At 36.5% G+C, this 19794-nt stretch overlaps 1 protein-coding gene across 1 annotated transcript; it reads left to right on the top strand.

The window, feature by feature from the left end:
• The first annotated feature begins 255 nt into the window (after positions 1 to 255).
• LOC147477883 (zinc finger MYND domain protein) lies at positions 256 to 2707 on the top strand. Its single transcript, XM_086584542.1, has 2 exons — positions 256 to 470; positions 614 to 2707. The coding sequence occupies exon 2, from the start codon at positions 618 to 620 to the stop codon at positions 2508 to 2510; it is 1893 nt and encodes a 630-aa protein (XP_086440668.1). The 5' UTR covers positions 256 to 470; positions 614 to 617; the 3' UTR covers positions 2511 to 2707.
• The last annotated feature ends 17087 nt before the right edge of the window (positions 2708 to 19794 follow it).

The raw sequence follows: 19794 nt of genomic DNA, 5'->3' as shown, positions 1-19794 counted from the left end.
GATTAATAAATGGTGTTTAAATTGAGTGAAAACCAAAAGTAAGATTGGAACATTGACAAATCCTGGTACCAAAATTTTTGCATGAAACTGTAAACTTCTTTTGGGCTTTAACCGTGATCCCATTAACTTCATAACGTCCCTTCAAATCCAACAAATTTTACGTCAAAATCAAACGGTTAAATTGTCAGTGTAAAGTCAACCTACAGGATCCGCTACCTTTACTTGAAATGACAATAACACCCTTCTGTTGACTAAAATTCCACACTAGCACTGTTTCTTCTTTCACTCAACACTCCACTTCATTTCCCAAATCACACTCCAAACAGAAAATTCAACCACCAATCCATTTTCTCAACACGAAATTTCCATTTCCATTCTACTCCACTTTCAAAAAGCTTCAAACCAACACCAAAATCTCCTTAAATGGCCCACTATACACCTTCAACTCTCACATCTACATAGAAACAAAGGTACATTTCCACCTCTATAGCTCAAAGAATTTATCTTTACTCAAAATAAAACTTGGGTTGTGATTATATTTAAGTAATAATCAGTGTGTGTCGCTTTTTTAAGTATTTTTATATATTTTTTATTACTATTTGTGCTGTTTAAGAGCCATGGAAGTACATTTGAAGGATTTGTTCACAAGATTTCAATTACAATTCGGGTCGGGTCCAGGACTAGGTCCAGGATCCGGAACATGTCTTCTCAAGGTAGAAGGGATTACACCTGGTTTTATAAAATCACTATTTAAAGCTTCAGCTGCATTATATAGAACTGATCCATGGAAAAGATTAAGACCAGGTCATTTATTTGGTATTCGTGTCGGGAAAAACTCTGATTGGATTGGAAAGAAACAACCCTTTCCTTGTGTACAGTTTATTGGTGGAGATGGTGGGGATTTGGGGTTTAATATGTTTCGAACGGTGACTGATGCACAGAAAATGACTGGGTCTAGAGAGACGATTCGGGTTCCGAATGTAGAGGTTTTGAGAGTTACTTATGAAATGGAGTCGGTAATGTTTCCTTCGAATAAGAGAATGGTTAAGTCATTGTTGTTAGAAGCTTCTGGGAATGATTTGTTTCCTTCTATTGATGTTGCGAGATGTAATTCATCGGATGGGCTTGAGTTTAGAAATGCAACTGTTGAGGAGTTGAGATTTGTGTATGCTTTTATGAAAGCGGTTGCCATGGTGCATCCATTGCTTCAAGAAGATAAAGAAGCTACTCCTAAGTGGTCAAGGTTGATTGGTTTTGAGCCGTTTATTGAAACGGTTGATGTGCAATGGCCTCCGGAAATGACAAAAGGTTGGGACCAAGTTGCTGTTACGGTGTCGCATCCGCCTGGTCAGGCTTATGAGGAGAAAACTAGCTCGACTAGCTCAACCCCAACTAAGTATGCAGAGCCACCCAGGGAAGAATTTGTTGATGTTAAGTTAAATATGGGTGCTGGAATGAGGCAATGTACCATGTGTGAGAAGGAAATAAATGGAGAACAGTCACTTTGTTGCGGGAGGTGTCGTGCGGTTGTGTACTGCGGACCCATCTGCCAGAAGCAACACTGGAAGGAAACACATAAAAGCACTTGTGGTCTTTACAAAGCCATGATGGAAAGAGAAGAAGAGCTGACTTTGGAGATTTTTATGTTTCCTTGTATTGTTGACAGCCCATGTAGATGGCTTGAGTCGATGGGTCTTCATCAAAAGGGCATGTGGAAGAGGCTGTGTAATTGCTATTCTCATTGCTCATTTGGTCTTCTTCCTAGTAAAGGTGGTCTTTCTGATTCATGGGGTTGTCTGGATGATGGGGAGTTCCCTCCTGATTTACCTTTTTCAAAGCGTGTCCGAGATGGGGTTTCGAGCCCAATCATTCTATCTGGTTGGTCCGAGTATTATAATCTTCGTTATCTGCCTTTGACCAGCCCTGTTGCTGCCATATTATCCTACCCTTTGACAGTCTATTACGTTACAATGGCACTCAGTATAAGTTCGAAAAATCTTTTGCTCAGTGGAAGAGAGGTGATAGTGCACTACCTTGGGCCTGAAGGAGAACTGGATTGGATGATAGCTTTTACTGAGATTGGTCATTTACTCAATGGGTTGGGTAATATGCAGATTATCATGGTGGGACCTGAAGTTCCCACTAATTTGTCAGGCTCAGTATCAGGGATAGGTAGCAGGGTACGGGTAAACTTGATTAGAGGCATTTATCAGGAAGAAGCCACTTATCTTCCTTCTCCCCATGTAATTGTTGCTCTGAACTGCAGACTTGAGAGTTATGCAAGCTGGGGTGGAGCCCTCGATCTTATTAATTCTATGAATGTACCTGCTTTCTTCACGGATCAGTCAGAGATTTCTTGTGCAAATGCTAAACAGGTGCTCCGAGGTGCAGGGCTGCACATTACTCATCCTGTGACTCCCAATCCTTTCCGTTCTCCAGTGAGGAACCAAGGCCCTACCAGTAACCTGCCGTCATACAGCAACGCATTTCTGCTTGGGGTGAACACGTAATATGAGCTTGCAAAGGTGTTTTTTTCAATTCATATTATGTTCATGCATAGACATGATCTTGTATGTCAATTAGATTAACTTGCTGCTATTGTTGATGAGAGATCAGTGAGAAGGAACTTTTTGAGGTAGCGATGTATCATCCTTTATCATTTGTACTGCAGAAACTTATTTTATGAAAAGTTATTATTTTTATTTAAGTATGTCTTGTTTGCTCACTTGTTAGTTTACATTACTTTGGTTGCATATTTTTTTGTTGTAGTAGGACTAGTAGGGCAATGACCTTCCAATCCATCCAATGCTTCAATATCTAAACAGATATCAGGAGCCAAAGAAAAGTGGATTGTATTATTGTTATCTCTGTTTAAGAAAACTTTATCTGTCCACTGCTTAAATTTATTTACCCTCCAATGTTCCTATAACCTACAGGCAGTTAATAATTTAAAACTACTTGGGATCCTGCTTGTCATAGATGAGGGAAATTGGAACAGGGAAATTGGTTAGGATCATAAATGAAATGTCTAGGGGATGGGAGAAAAACAGAAATGACAAGGCAGAAATACGATGGCCGAATACAGACTGTTGCTTGTACTTGTGCTCCAAAAAGTTCAAAATCGTGAACAGCCATTGGTTTGTGCGTTAGTTGCACTGGACTTAGAACTCTGGAGTCCATATTTTTTGCGAATAGGCTATGGTACATATGCTTTTATCCAACCATGTGTTGACACGTGGAAAGTGGGAAACCCAAGATCTTTTTAACTCATCGTTTAAGCTTCTTGTCCACACCAGTTTGTTTATTGGAAGAAGAGGAAATGGCGAGAAGGATGTCAGACATGGTACTACTACTACTGCCACATGAGATCCTTGTGGATATATTGTTAAGGTTACCAGTGAAGCCTATGTTCCAACTCAGGTGCCTGTCTAAACCATGGCTGAAGTTGCTAACTGATCCTAGATTTATCGATATGTACCTTAACCAATCAAATCAAATATAAAACCACCTGAAAATCATAGTCACAACTAAGAAGATCTACACCTTGAATGGTGAAGCATGTCATCATAAGATTCCTTAGAAGGATCATCTTTTAAGTAATTATATTAGAGTTTGGGGTTCTTGTAATGGATTACTGTGCTTGGGTAATCGCTTAAACTCAATATGCTTATGGAATCCAACTACTGGGGAATACAAGAAATTACCAGATACGCTTACCAAGTCTTTTACGCACATTTGCGGGTTTACTTACAATTCAGCTATAAGGATTATGGGCGGCATTTGTACACTGGCACTAATTACATTTTTTTTCATCGAGAGTGATTATCTATTCACTCAGAAAGAACTGTGGAGAAAGATGAAAAAATATTAAGTACGACGTTACCAATGCAGAGAAGGGGGTACTTGTTGACGGTTCACTTTATTGGAGAGTAACACGGGCGTTTTAGTGGAGTAACAAATGACATCGATGTAGTCCTACATGTTTATGGACACCATGTTTATTATTATTGATATTGATGATCTCATGATCCTACATGTCAAATAATGACGAGTTTTTTTGGTACCATTATGTTTTATAAACAATGGTGAAGCTTGTAAAGGAGTGTTTTTCCTTTACATATACGGGTGGAAGAAGAAGGGGATTGGATTTGGTTTAGACCGAGTTTGCTAAGTAGCGAGCTGCCTACGTATCTTCTCTTGATTCTGGGGCAGAGAAGAATTAGGTCCGACGTAGTTTATGTAGGTAGTATTTATAGGCACAAGAGGGTGTTCATCCCTTAGACATGTGTATTCCCTTATACATATGTAGGGTGGAGATTACGAATGAGTGTTAGGTTGGTTCTGGTAGGAAGGCGGTGATCATTGGGAGTGGGTGCAGTAGTTCATAATTCCCGGTAATTGGAAGTACAGATATGGCTTTGGTAATGATTACCCTTGGATTAAGAAAAATGTCTTTATCCGCAGCGTTCCACTCTAGGTCATTCAGTCTTCTTGGAGCGTTCTTGAGCGATCTGGAGTGTACCACCTACATGAAGCGAGCTGCTCGTGAATCGATCTTGGGGAACAACGTCCTGATTACGCAGCGATCTCTATTTATGCTTAACGCGATGCTTAATATTCTTTAATGAGGATATTACTCCCTCACAAAGCTCTACTACTACACAGGATCATTGAAATATATTGTTTGATAATCTGAGAGGCCATACAGTGAAGAAATTGGTGATAGGAGATGATCCAACAAGGTTATGCAGGACAAGTGATGGAGACCATTGTTCCTCTGCTTTGATGGGAAGTTTAGAGTAGATTTAAGCATGCTTACTGCAAACGGTCAAAAATGTGATTACTTGATGTTATTCTGATTTGGATGAGGTCGTATTTTTCTTTGCTACATGTTTGGTAATAATTGGTATTAAGAGCATCATCAACCCCGTTGTTATATCTCATTTCTAATGTGACAGATGGAAATGATGATTTTGGCAATTTCGACCCTCACGGTGACCAAATTTGGAATATATGGTTGCACTTGAAGGAATGGAACGTAATATTGCGTTGTCAAATTATACCTAGGCGAGTTATTTGGGATAGAACTTGTAAAATATTCAAACATAACGACAATCGTGGAGGTAGAACCAATAAATTCTTATTGGAACGATTTGAGAGGATTTGCAAAAATTGTAAGAAATATCTTACCTTGCAGTGTGCATTTAGGATTGTTGGTGCTTTCAATAGCGATGAAAAGCGAAAAACTGCGGCGAAACATATGTTTCTAGAAATTAAAGGAGTTGAATTTGTTCATGAACGTTGTTTGGATATTCTTGGACATGTACTTGAGTGATATTAGATTATGTTTTAGTGTACTAATTTATTTAAGTTTTATGTTGTAATCTATTTTTATCGTTTACGATATGTTTTTCTTTAAATAAAATTGTATTTTGTTTTAATGAAAGTATATTTTCTTGAAAAAATGTGTTTGTTTATAAGTTGAAATTAAAAACAAATCAACTCAACTAGAAATGAAAAACATTACAACTTAAAATTTGAAATAAAAACACAAAACATCTTATAAAATTCTACGGAATTAAAAACACAAAACAATTAAAGACAATACACAACAAAATTAAACAACATACAAATATTACATATTCTACACTTAAATTCTAATAGGTATGACTTGTTTCTCCACCACACATTGAAGGATTGCATTGATCGCACAAGCCACACCTAGGGCAGAAATCTATTGCTTTCTTGCAAAAATGACATACATGTATGCCAACCTTTTTTGAATGATAGATGTTGATATTTGAGGGACAATCATCAACATCACACTTTAGAAGTTTGTCTTCCAATGTTCCATTATCATTGTTAGCTATGACCACTATCATCATGTCGTTGCATTTAGGTTTTGGGCATTTGATGTTAATGTATGGACATAAAGTAGTGTAATGACCAACTTCCTTATACCACTGACAAATTTTAGGTGTAGAAATGTGGACAATATTTAATCCGCCCATATTGGTAGTTGAAGTTGATATAGAAATTGAAGTCGAGAAAGATTAGAGAATGAAAATGAGAAGCTGAAGTGAGGAATGAAAATGACTTTGAATATATAGGCAAAGGCCCAACGGATAGAAATATATTTGTTGGGAATAAATGTCAACGGATATAAATTGATGCCCTTTGGGAATAATGCCTACGGATATATAAATTGATCCTCTGAGAATAATGTCAACGGATATAACTTGATCCATTGAGAATAATGCCAACGTATAATGTATAAATTGATCCCTTTGTTTTGGTGTATTATATTTTTCCTTTATTATGCAATGCAATTTTGGCTTGGAGACCCATGGGCTTATTAGTCACGTTCACATGGGCTTGATTGTTCACATGAGAATTTTTTGTCTATATAACAAAAAACATGTATAGATTCTAAATTTGTTGTAAAAATTAAAACAATGTAATAATTAACACAATATATAGATTCATGATAAGAGCCCAAAACTGTAGTTTTAACCCCTTAACAATAATATTTTTAGACCAATTATGCGAGTAATAAATAAGAGTTAATGCAGATTACGTGCTTTTATGTATTTCAGGCATTGAAATCAATTATATGCAGAAATGTGTCACTTTGGCGAGATAAAGGAGCAAGGGTTGGTTGCTAAAAAGTTCTGTGATTAAAGGCCAAGATTCAAGGAGAAAAGGCCTTTATAAAGCTGGTCAAAACTGAAAAGTCAAAATCAACGCGGGCAGAAACAACACACAAAAGTCAGCAGAACTTCCGAAGGTCATATCTTTGGACTCAGACCTCAGAATTGGGCCTACCCTATGTCAAAACGACCGGCTCGGAAAGAGCTTTCCAATAGTTCAAGTCTTGACCCAATCAGAGGAGCAAAAGTGGACGAAAAATCTGCTGAAGTCAAATCCGTTGGAAAGGGGTTTGTATGGACTGAAGAAATTAGGCTTTAGGCTCGATTTTCCGGCCCAAAACATGGCTCCTCAGCCCATGCACGAAAATGTGGATCTGGTCTCCTCCATTTCAAGAAAAGGACTTAGCTCTTAATCAAGGAATTAGTTAGGTAGCAAGTAGCCATTAGAGAATAATCTAGATCTAGTTGTGAGAATCCATTAATTAGTTTATTAATTAGTTTTTATTATCTTGTTTTAATTTAGTATTTGAATCAATTGTTATTTATTTATTAGATCAATAAAGTAGTTTGTTCTTCATAATATAGTTTCATTTCATTAATCAGTATAGTTTCAATTCCTAGATTTAGTCATTTGTCATTATTAGTTTCAATCAAATCTTGTATGAGTAATTTCCACTTGAATTCAAATAAGCAAAGTTAGAATCTTTATATCATGTCTTGTTTAATTTCATTGGGAAATGATAGCATAATGATTCTAGGCTAAACCTCCATTAGAGGGGTTTGATGAAGCCTGGATGAAGCTTGATTTTTGTTAAGCGTAGAATAGTCGTAATTTTCATTCCATTCTAGAAAACAATTAGTTCACCATGAGAATGGGTTTGATTGTTTTACATGCTAGATATTAGTTGGTAGAGATTATCATGAACAACTAGGGATTAGGAAGAACCAATTGTTATTTGAAAGCATTTCAATTCGGATTACGATGATTCTTCGTTAGTAAATTAAGTCGAGTTAAGGTGGAATCAATCCCCCCTAATTCTTTATCTAGTATCAATTTAGTATTCCGTAGTCGTATAAATTCATATCTTGTTAGTATAATTTGCATCGTAGTATAACTTCGTAAAACTCTCATTGACTTTGGTAGGATTGATAATCTTAGGAAACACAAATTCTAAAGAACTAGGAATGGAACGAATCTTCTATTCCAACTCTATTTCGATAGTATTGAGAGTAGAAAATCTTTGATAAACAATCTAGACAAGAAAATAGTTTTAGTTTTACTTGCGTTTAAGTTTCATCATTTATGCGTGAGTAAAACTATCGTTTTATCATTTATCAATCCACTAGCCCCAAATGTCTTGACTTTAAATTAACACAATGTAATAATTAATTTAATGCATAAAAAAATTGGACATAGCCTCCTTTGTTTAATCAACATAATTCATATACCTAAACCTGTTAAGATTCTCAAAAACCTGTTCAAACCCTAAAAACCAACAACAACCAACAACAACAACAACAATGACATCACTAAATTATTACAAAATAGTGCAATATAGCACTATGGAGCACTGCCCTGACTGCTCTGGCCACTCCCTCTCCGTCATCGCCATCTCCCTCTCTTAGGAGCATTGCCTTGCTGCATGATCTTGGTAGCTACTCTCTGAAACATCAATGTAATGTATATAATTTAATTAAAATCTAAAATTTGAGTTATAAAATAAATATTTGAAAATATAAAATATATAATTAATAAAATTACTAAGGCTTCCACTCGATTTGTTAAATCTGCTATCGTATGGTCAAGTTCATGAAGTTGTTGCTCAGCGTGTGCTCTTTCAGCTTGTTCATGGTCTAAATACCCATAGTACTATTGAGTTTGGTCATTTGCTAAGCGACCACGCAATGTTTCCTGCATTGTGTCAATATTTTATCTAAGTTAAATCTATATAGTGCGTTGAAATTAACATAATAAAATATAAATATAACTCATTAAGCTGTTGGAAGTCAGGTACAAGCTCAGGCAAGATGTTGTCCGGATGCTCAAAAGACATGGTGGTCTCCATTCCTTGGGAACTAACAATGTGGTATGACCATGCGTCATATGGATCACTAGGTAGGGGTGCATGATATACTTTGGATGTTTTGCTGGAACTTGCAGGTTCTGGGAATTCGACGTCTCGTCTAAAACTCTGACTAGTTACCACATCCATATTTGCACCTCTATAAAGTGGACTCGTAGATAGGTTTCCCCTAGAAACTTTATGCCAATAAGTTTCATATTCAAGAATGGATTTCACATCAACATAATCAATAAAACTTGGTCATGCATTCGCAGCGTGATACCTCTCAATCAAAGAGGTAGGCACATTAATAGCACGCATGTTTGTGGGTGGGGGAGTAGGAACATATCTAAATCCAACGGTCTGCATAGTCACCCTATCTCTAAGGAACCAAGCACACATATCAGGGGCTTTTAGTATGAACCTTCTTAACAACATGATCGAACTCTGCTGAAAGATATGTGTATGCTCATATCGAGAATCTTGCCACAGACTTCAAACAATAGATCTCATACTTCTAGTTTCTAATTGGCTCATAGCAGCTTGGAGATCATTATGGACCTCTTCTTTGACTCTAGCGTGATCCTCAGCAGCCCATCCCTGTGGGCGAGGCCATAAGTCCTTATCCCAATAACTTCTCAGTATAGGGTTTAAACAAGCGAAATACTCGTACCACCAGTACTGAAATAATCAAATGAAAATGTATTTTAACTTAAATTATATAATATTTAACTAACAAAATAAAATATTATATCTTAAAACTTAAATCCTCTTACCTGTAGTATCCACGTAATCCCGTTGCATTGCTTTCCCATTTCATTTGTCTGGACAAACAAATCAAGCCCAGTATACAGATATGCCATGAAAGCACCACCCCAGTCAAAATCATCCAAGTTATCAAGGTCTACCAAAGACGCTAACTAACCAGCTCGAACCCCAGATTTTCCAATCATGATACCCACTTGGCCCAAAAAATATAACATAAAAACCCTGACAAACTCATCCTCCGCCTCTGAGTTTGGCTCTAAGTATAGGATGTCAATTTGATGTTCCAGACAATAATCCATATCTAATCGGAACATGTATATTTCTCTGAAAGCTGAGTTCAAAATGTATCTACTACCAATATTCCCTGGTCCAAGCTCACCATCAAAATCAAACAACGAAGGCAGTAGAGTCCTCAACCTTCCCATATCCTCTTCAATACTTGCATCAAACAAAATGGGTTTCTTGACGCCCACACTTAAACCAGTCAACATTGAAAAGTCAAGTGGCGTGATACCAAACTCAACACATGGAAGGTAAAAAGTATGTGCGGTGTGTCACCATCGCTCTGCCAATGCAAATATGATTAGACAATCAGTCCGAATGTTCAAACACGATATCAGAGGACCAAAAGGCGTTTGCAATATTTAATGTCTAATGTGTACCATATTGTCTTGTCTTTCTTTTAGGTGTCTCCAAAAATCTTTAATGCTTGGCATTGCGCATCTCTATTTGGTACTATTCATTTTCTACATGTTGAGGCATATAATCAAACAGTTAGTATACGATATATTATAAACACGATTTTAAATAAAAAATCAATCGAACAACGTTCATAAACTCATACTTACTCCATAATTACTATATAAACACATGACATGGTTATTCCAATCGTTAGCCAATGACGGATGATCAACAATACGGAAAATTGAAATCATTTTCCGGTATAAGTTCATCCTCATTTTCTTGAGGATTTGAACTCCCTGAACCATGCAAAAGACTCCTCTTGCGTCCAGCTCGACGATGGTGATCCATTGCAAAAGACGGAACGAAATTTGGTAGAAAAACGATCTTTGATTAGGTGATTGAAGTGAGGGGATTGAGTTTGTCTCGTCTCTTCGTATGGGAAATTGCTACTGGAAGCTTGAATGCACACATTTTAAAAAGAAATTTGTTTCAACTGGGACGGGACAACTTTTGCCGTTTAAATCAAATTTAAATTGGAACGGGACAACTATTCCCGTCTGAAATAGAAACCCCAAATTTTGTTTAAATGTGTTGGTACTTGACTCGTTTTTAGCAATTTTGATCGACTAAAAAAGCTGATGTGTCACAAAAAATTATAGCAGCGTTGATGATGCTCTTATGTTTCCACCAAGAAATTTGTAACAAGGCAAACATCAAAGAAAAGTTCAAAAAGACAGGTTGATATTCATTTGAAATACCAGTGTTTGATTTGGATCATTATATACTTCCACTCTTTCAGAATTAGAAATGATAAAAACAGCTAATACTTAACAAGAAATTGGTCCCAAGGCCCATTTTCAAGTGAAAATCACTCTCAAAACTAGCTAGCCATTTTTTTAATCACTCTTACGGAAAAATTTCGGGCGAAAATAATCCGGAAAACCAATTTTTGAGTGAAAATAACCCTTAAGGACAAATGACCCGGATTTGAAATGAATATTTTCCGATTTTACCTTTTATGTCGTTTTGCTATGAACAATAAGTGTTAATAAGAAATGATTGTTCGTACCCAAATTAGGTGAACATACCTTATACAATATATTGATGTATGAACAATGATTGTTTATAGCTCATGTTGAGGTATGAACAGTGATTGTTTATACCCCAAATAGGTATGAACAATGATTGTTCATACTCCAATAAATGTTCTTATTGATCATACATTATGTTGAGGCATGAACATTAATAGGTATGAACAATGATTGTTCATACTTCAATAAGTGTTCTTATTGATCATACATTATGTTGAGATATAAACATTGATTGTTCATAACTCATGTTGATATATGAACAGTGATTGTTCATACCCAAATAAGTATGAACAATGATTGTTCATATCTCATATTGAGGTATAAACAGTGATTGTTCATATTCCAATAGATGTTTTTACTGATCATACATTATGTTGAGGTATGAACAGTGATTATTCATACGCCAAATAGGTATAAATAATCAATGTTCGTACTATATACATCGGGTCGTTCCAATTGGACTGGGCCGTTTACTATTTCGTAATATGGGTATACTTGACATTTTATCTACTTGAGCAGTTTTTAATTGCGCGTCAAAGATATACTTGATCTTTCATCTACCCGGTCCTTGTAACACCCTCATTTTATTAAATGTCCAAAATTAATTATTTTACAAAATAATAATAATAATAATAATATAATATTGACTAAGTCTTAAGTTAAGTGGAGTGAATATGTATGCTTGACTTTTTGGAAAAAAAAAGGAAAATAGTTTGTTTGGTTTGAAAAGGATTTAATAGGAAAGTTTTTAAGTTTTAAAATAATGTGTAGAGATTGTATTAATAAGGAAACAAAGAGATAATAATTCCAAAATTTATGGGAGAAAATATGGAAAGTTTCTTAAAGTAAAATATGGTAGAATTCTTTAGAATGGGATGACTTTTCAAAAATGGAGGTTTTTAAGAAAAAAAACTAATTTTTCATTAGAACTAGACAAGTTAAAACAAAGAAGAACGGAGCACGGATCATGTGTATTCTAGCTGGCGAAAATTGGTTTTCTTTCATATTCTAGATACGTTTTCGCGATACAGGTGAGTAGTTATTTTGCTATTTTTCATCGAACCTATAGTTTAGTTTTACGTGTATACAAACATATTTGTATGTCCAATGTTTCCATCCATTGTTACTGCTCATTCTCTTGTTATTTTCGGTGTCGTGTAGTATTATTAAATTAAACTCTGTTGAATACCGGAAATTAAAATTGAACTTTCGAAGAAGTTTGATTGGCCGTTAATGGTGGCGCAAGCCTAGGAGACAGAAATCGTCCCTCATAGTTTTACTTTTTTTTGTTGTGGTTTTAAATTCCTATTGTTGTATTGATTGTGGATTGTTGGTTTGATGTTTGGGTGATGTCGGGGGACTGTTAGAGCTTGAAAGGGCGTTAATGGCGGCTCAAAGAAATTGCTAGTAAAATGAATGTGAACTGTTATTGTTGTTTTTGTGTTGATTGGAGATTGGAGGTAGAAAGGGGTTGAGGTTTGGTTATTGTTGTTTGAATGGGAGCTGGAAAGGGGCTGTCAAAGCTCGAAGAAACCATTAATGGCGGTCGGATCCATAATTTGGGGAGTGATTTCGAAACTGGAAATTGGGAGTTTCTTTGTTAATTAATGTTGTGGGGTTTTTCACCCTCACCAATTTCGGTGGGTTTGTGTAGGGTGGTGTGTGGAGGTTTGTGGTGGCTGGGAAACTAGCTGCTAGTGCTGGGAAGGAGATGACAAAGAGAGAGATCCAGTGCTCCCCATCTCACCAGTGCAAGTCTATTTCGGTTGGGCATTGGGCCAAAAATCTATTTTTGTTTTGGGTCGGTTTCTATATTAGTTGTTAGGCCAGATTTTATTATTTAGTTTTGGGCCAGTTCAGTTTAAGTTTTTGGGCTAGTTTCATTTCTTTTGTTTGGGCCAGTTCTATTTTTGTTTGGACCGGTCCATATGACTTAAAAATGGGTCCAATTAGGTCTTTAAATGTTTGGACTTTTGGGTTTTGGTTTTGGGCTATGATTGTGGACTTTTGACTGTGGAATTGTGCTACGTTTTATATTGTAAATTGTATGGACAAGTCCAATGATAGAATATTGCGAAAGCCTGTATAATTGGTCAGTCATTATCTAAGAAAGATTTAACGTTGATGTTGTGTATTTTTGACAAGTGACGAGATTGAAATGTTAGGAGACATAATATTCCTAAACCGCTATAAAAATGTTATGCGGTACATTTGGAGCTATTGTGACGTTATTGTGACGTTATGTGGTAGAATGGACATATATTTTGATTATTTATATACTATTTATATTGTGCACAAATGGAAATAATGCATGCCTTTGATGGTGAATTGAGTTCACATAACTATATTGAACGAATATATTACATGATTGATTACTATTATGAGTTGCTACTTAAATGAATTATAGTATTTATGAAGGCTTGAGATATTCCATATGGTGTAGTGCAATATATGATTGGTACGTGAAATAATAAGTTTTGAGATTTGATATAGAGATACTTGGATATCGTGCAATGAATAGTATTGGCACGTGATAATGTAGATTTTATTATAACGAGAAACGTTGAGCTTTAGTACAATTAAGTATACTGGCATGAGATAGAACAAAAATTATTATGAGACATGAATGTATGACACCTGAATAAATTACATAACGAAAATCCTAGAACCTAGCTACCACAACTCATGTGATTTGGCCCTTGTGATGGGCGTATGTGATATGATTGACCCTTCTGGCGTTTCAGTGAATCTGAATGGCCCTTCTGGCGTAGTGATTAACGCTATTTTATTCGAACGTTTATTTGGTTTTCAGCCATTTATTTTCTTAAGTCCGAGGTCCACACCCAAAGTCCGAAAGTCCAAAGACCCAAGTCCAAAGTCCAAATTCCAACGTCCGTATAGTCGTGCGTTTTAGTCAAGTTACCTTACTCACGCGTGGGATTGGTAGGATAGGTCGAAGAAGGGATCGTCCAAACCTTAGGGCTCTGGATAGGTTCACAACCGAATTACAATTTTTAGTGAGTAGGATTTTTAGGTTTCTTTTTAGTTGGTTTTAATTAAATTAACGGTAATGTAAATTACTACTGGCGATTAAATGTAGGTAAACAAAATTAGAGAAAAACAGGGAGAAAGTTAATCATGCTCATGCAAGAATCATTTTTTTTCAACATTTTTATTACCAAATCACTACATCTCTAGTTCGCCTCGTTTCGAGACGACGCCGAAAAGTATTGATCCCTAGTGCATGCCCACATCTCTAGGTCGCATTTCACTAGCATAAGGAGTTTCAATAATAGCTCATCTCCTGTATATTATTTCAGCTCCCGCCTCGATTTCACATCACCGGACCAATTAGAGTCATTGACACCGAGAGTCGCGAGACATTTTGTTGGTCGCACAGATCGCTGATAAGAGCCCAAAACTGTAGTTTTAACCCCTTAACAATCATATTTTAGACCAATTATGTGAGTAATAATTAAGAGTTAATACCGATTACATGTTTTATGCATTTCAGGCTTCAAAGTCTATTATGTGCGAGAAATGTGCCACTTTAGCGAGATAAAGGAGCAAAGGTCGGTTGCTAAGGAGTTCTGTGAATAAAGGCCAAGATTCAAGGAGACAAAGCCTTTGTAAAGCCCGGTCAAAAGGTGAAAAATCAACACCGGCGTAAACAAATGCAGTGAGACAAGTTTCGAACTTTCGGGCGTCTTTTTGGACTCATATCTCGAATTGGGAGTAGCTTATGTCAAAACGACCGGCTCGAAAAGAGCTTTCCAATGGTCCAAGCCTTGGCCCAATCAGAGGAGCAGAAGTGGACAAAACATCTGTCGAAGCCAACTGCAAATGAAGAGCCCATTTTGGACTAAAGAAATTGGGTTTTGGGCCGATTTTCCTTCAAAACATGGCTCCAAGCCCATGCACAATTTTTTGATCCGGAAGTATAAAACAAAAGCTTGACTCTTTGTTAATGGCAGTTAGGTTAGGAAGCTAATGTTAATGGAGTTTAGGGTTAGAAAAAGTTAGATCTAGATTAGTTAATTACTTAGTTTTTATTCCAATTAATTAGTTTCATTCTTTGTTTTAGCTTAGTTATTTAAATCATTGAATATCATTCATTAGATAAATAAAATAGTTGTTATTCATTCAATCATATCTTGTTCTTATTGTTCTATTAGATAAATAAAGTTAATTAGTTCTCCATAATCTAGTTTCATTTTTATTTATTTATTAGCTTAAATCCTTAGATTTACTTATTTGTCATTATTAGTTTAATTCAATTATTGCATGAGTAGTTTCAAATTGAGTTTAAACAAATAAAGTTCAAATCTAATTGTTGGGAATAGTAGAATAGAAAATTCACATCAAATCATTACTCTCACCATTGTTCCTTTTGGGTTTGATTAGTTGAATTCAATTTAAGTCTTAAGGGTTTAAGAGTGGAACGAATCCTTACTCATTATATTGCATGATTATGACTTGAAAGTAAGAAGAATTGATTTAAACGTAAGAACGGTAGGATTACGTATTAGTGTTGTTAACATGATATTAGGATTCTACTATTTTTATATTTATCAAATGGTGCCGCTGCCATCTTAATCTCGTTCTAGACAAGAATTTAATTGCTTGAATCCAAGGGGCAATCCCCCATTCTCTACCCACCCACCCTTTTAATTTTTCATTCTTGTTTCTTGAATTTTCGAAACTGTTCACTCTGTTTCAGGCATAGGGGTTGCTGATTCACAGAGAAAAACACTGCGGTGAAGGTATTTCTAAATTTTCGAAAATTCTGAAAATTTTCATACATAATATTTAATGTGTTGTTGATTTACTGGAATATTTTCAGATTTTTCAAAGTTGGTTTACCTTGTGAAAAAAAATACGATCTTTACAGTGCTGCATTTCAGTTTTCACACCGTATGTTCTTGAAAAACAGATGAGTAAGGTTACTTAGGGAGTTCTAAAAATTCTATAATTTTTACAGGAGTATCTATCCTAAGTCAGTAGTTTGTAGTAAAAATTTGATGAGTTTTTGATTTGTTTTGACCTCCTAAATAGTAGAGTGTTTCCAGTGTGTTTCTGCAGTGTTGCAAACACTTAATATCTGGAACACCAGCCAATAAGGAGAGGTTGTAGAACTTCAATTGCTCTAAATTTTTTACAGGAACAATTAGGATCTGTCAGGAGTCTCCAGTAAAATTTTGGCAATTTTTGGATTTGTTTTGATGGGTTAACCATTCGGTTGTTTGTATTGTATCCGAAAACCGTTTTGCAAACTTTGAAGGGCTGTAGAGGGACTTTCACAGCTTCGATTGATCTGAAATTTTATAGGCTACTTGATAGACGTCTTAGCAAATTACTGTAAAAATTTCAGATTTTTTGTAGTACGATAAAAGGCCTAAAACTTGAAAACTCTGGAGCGCGACCCGCGCCCAAACCGAGCGCGACCGCGCCCAAAACACTGGACTTTCGACAAAACAAAGGGCACCCGCGCCCAAACAGAGGGCACTCGCGCCTTCAAGGGAAAATTCAGTGTGAACAGCCCAATTTTCATAGGTAAATGCAAATTTTTATGTCTTCAAGTTACTCAGTGTTTCTAACTTGTTAAATACACCGAGATCGCAGATACAAGACGCTTATTCAAACGCCAGAAAGGAGGCATTCAGTACTCCTTCCACTCCTCTTCTCTTCGTCGGAGGAGTTTTAATTCTAGTATAATCAGGCTTGTTTTTCATAGAAATAAATACAATACGCCTATCTAGAATTTCACACACTACACTTGCATCAATGGCTAAAGAACAAGAGACTCCTCTCTATGATTTTTATAAAGCCCTAAACGATGGCCCTAAGTCGCATCGTTCTTTGGCAAACCTAGTGGGGGATTTTCGAATCCCCCTAATATATTTAACTTGTTACCGGTTTTCATGGTTTAGACCACGAGAAGCCTTACCAACACATGGGATAGGATAGACCAAGTTCTCACTACATTCCATCATCCTAACGTAAGTCCGGATCAAGTTAAACTTAGGGTGTTTCCTTTCACCCTAAATCCGACAAAGGCGGCGTCTTGGTTAACTGCCTAAACGCCAAACTCGTGGACTCATGGGCTCAACTTGTTCAATTGTTCATGGAACAATTTTACCCACCACTAAAAATGCAGATGAAATGCTTCACAAGATTCATTTCTTCACCTTTAATCCTCATGAATCCTTTTCGTGAGGTCCGAATCGTTCAATCGATCTTCTCATTGAATTCCCAAGATCATAATCTTGCGAAAGACACGCTTTGTTCGCTCTTTCTTCAAGGGGCTTTCACATTATCATAAGGAGGTTCTAGATATCATGACCGGGGTAGCTTTCTTAGTAAAGGAGCCTTGGAGGCTTATAAATTCTTAGAAGATCAATCTAAGAAGAACAACAATTGGGGAGGAAACGATTCCTCCCGCCCTCTCCTTCTTCTCTTGAGGTTAAACATGATCCCGAAGCTTAAAACTCTTATCGATGCCCTCACTAAAAAGGTAGATGCCATCTCGTTTCAACAACAACCCACTCCACCATGAACATTAACTCTACTTTCGTTGTAATGTCATTTGTAGTCTTGAGCATTCCGACTTCTATTGTCCTCTCCTTTGTCTATGCACAAACACCACCACAACCATCACACTTCAACCAGCTTAACTCAACATCAAGGACAAGGGAACTTAGGTGACCGTAATAGAGGTTTAGTACCCATAACCCATAACTATCAACATCAAGACATGAACGCCAACAAGCTTTAATTCCAATACAACCATCTACGACAAAGTAGTAGTGACCTTGTTGGAGAAACAAAATCAAATTATGCAACAAAACTCCAACTTGATGAAAGATCAAAGATGATCAAAACTCTAATATGATGAAACAAACGATGCAAATGATGCAGTCTTTGTGCCAAAAGGTTATTGACATGTCTTCTAACCAAAATAATAACCAAACCGGCGTGTTTCCAAGTCAAGCAAAGGCCTAATCCTAAGTCAACAAACACCGCCTTTGAAATAAACAAGATTTATTGTAATGGTAATATAAACCAGGGGACCTACAGGCAGTCACTACCCTTCGCTCGTATGCAGTAGTTGATAAACAAGTGACTATGCCTAAAGATTACCCGCAAACTAAAAATGATGCCATACCAAATACTATAATAGAAACTCAAGACCCTACAACCGTAGAAGTACCGCTTAAACCACAACCAAAAGGGAAAAACATTACAAGACCCAATAATAGAAAGTGAAGACCCTACACCTGTAGAGGTTCCAAGATGGACACCTAGTTGGAAAACGGCTAGAGATAAAGGAAAGACTAATAAAACTTTTATCCCTTCGCTAAAAATAGTGATAAAGCACCATATCCCCAAAGACTACTAGTTGGTTTAAAAAGGACGAGAATTTTGATGAGATTAGGGAAGTGTTTAAAAATTTGACTATAAACCTACATTTTCTAGAAGCTATAAAAAGTCTACCTGAACACGCTTAAGTTTCTAAAAGAGTTGTGCACCAAGAAGAGGAAAACCAACATACCCCTACTTAATTATTCTTAATCAACAATATCCCTCTTTTATCCTAACATAACGGAATTGTTAAGTACAAGGACCGGGTCGTCTCTATCATTAATGCACCTTAGGTGATACCTTCATAACAACCGCTTTATTAGACCTCGCGCGTGTTAACTTACTCCCTTTTTATTTATATAAACAACTAGGTCTAACAAAACTTCAACTAACCAAAATGACTTTGCAGCTTAATTGATCGTTCTATTAAGTATCCCAAGGGGTGTAGTTGAAAATATTCTCGTTAAAGTTCAGGGATTTTTACTATCCAAAAAACTTTGTTATTCTTGACACGAAGTTGCTCATGATTCCATTCCCATCATCTTAAAGGCCCTTTCTTGGCAACCCGCCAATGCCCAAATTAATTGTCGGGATGGCTCAATGACTCTTACTTTTGGAAATCTTTCTCAGAGAAGTTAACATGTTTAGACAAACACAGGGACAACTAGGTTTGCCTCAGAGAAGGGAAGTGAAGTCCATTGAGAGTTTTGTACCTCACATTAGTGCGGGCCGACACTTTAGTCCACACACTAGTAGATACCCCTCTTATGGAAGAAGACAAGGATCACAATTTCTACTCCCTAGACGTAGATAACATCAAGGAGGATTTCCTTCGACTCTTTTGCAACCCTTCTTTTCACCTCATGAAGTTCTCTCCTATTGACATCCATTTATCTCTTGACGCCATGACGGAAGAAGAATTTTTTTCACCTCTATCCCGTGATTCTTCTTACCCACCTATTGAGGAATGTCTTGCATATCTTAAGGCCTCGATGATATAGACCTAAGAACACTAGTTGAACACCATTCACCCACCTCACATCCTCATGTCACTCATTCACCTTCCATCACGCATGTCCCTCGCCTCTACCTTTTCAAAGAACCATTGAGTTTGTACTTGACCTTGGCGTTTCTCCTATGCTTCATAACTATCTAAAACCAACTAGTAAAGAAGTA

Source organism: Coptis chinensis, chromosome 9 (assembly GCF_015680905.1).
Source record: "Coptis chinensis isolate HL-2020 chromosome 9, ASM1568090v1, whole genome shotgun sequence".
NCBI classification, from domain to species: Eukaryota; Viridiplantae; Streptophyta; class Magnoliopsida; order Ranunculales; family Ranunculaceae; genus Coptis; species Coptis chinensis.
Note: the sequence above shows the minus strand (reverse complement) of the source record. Positions and strands in the feature narration are given on the sequence as shown.

Excerpts from the sequence above, each read along its gene's own strand:
- LOC147477883 (XM_086584542.1), top strand. The coding sequence starts at position 618 with ATGGAAGTACATTTGAAGGATTTGTTCACAAGATTTCAATTACAATTC.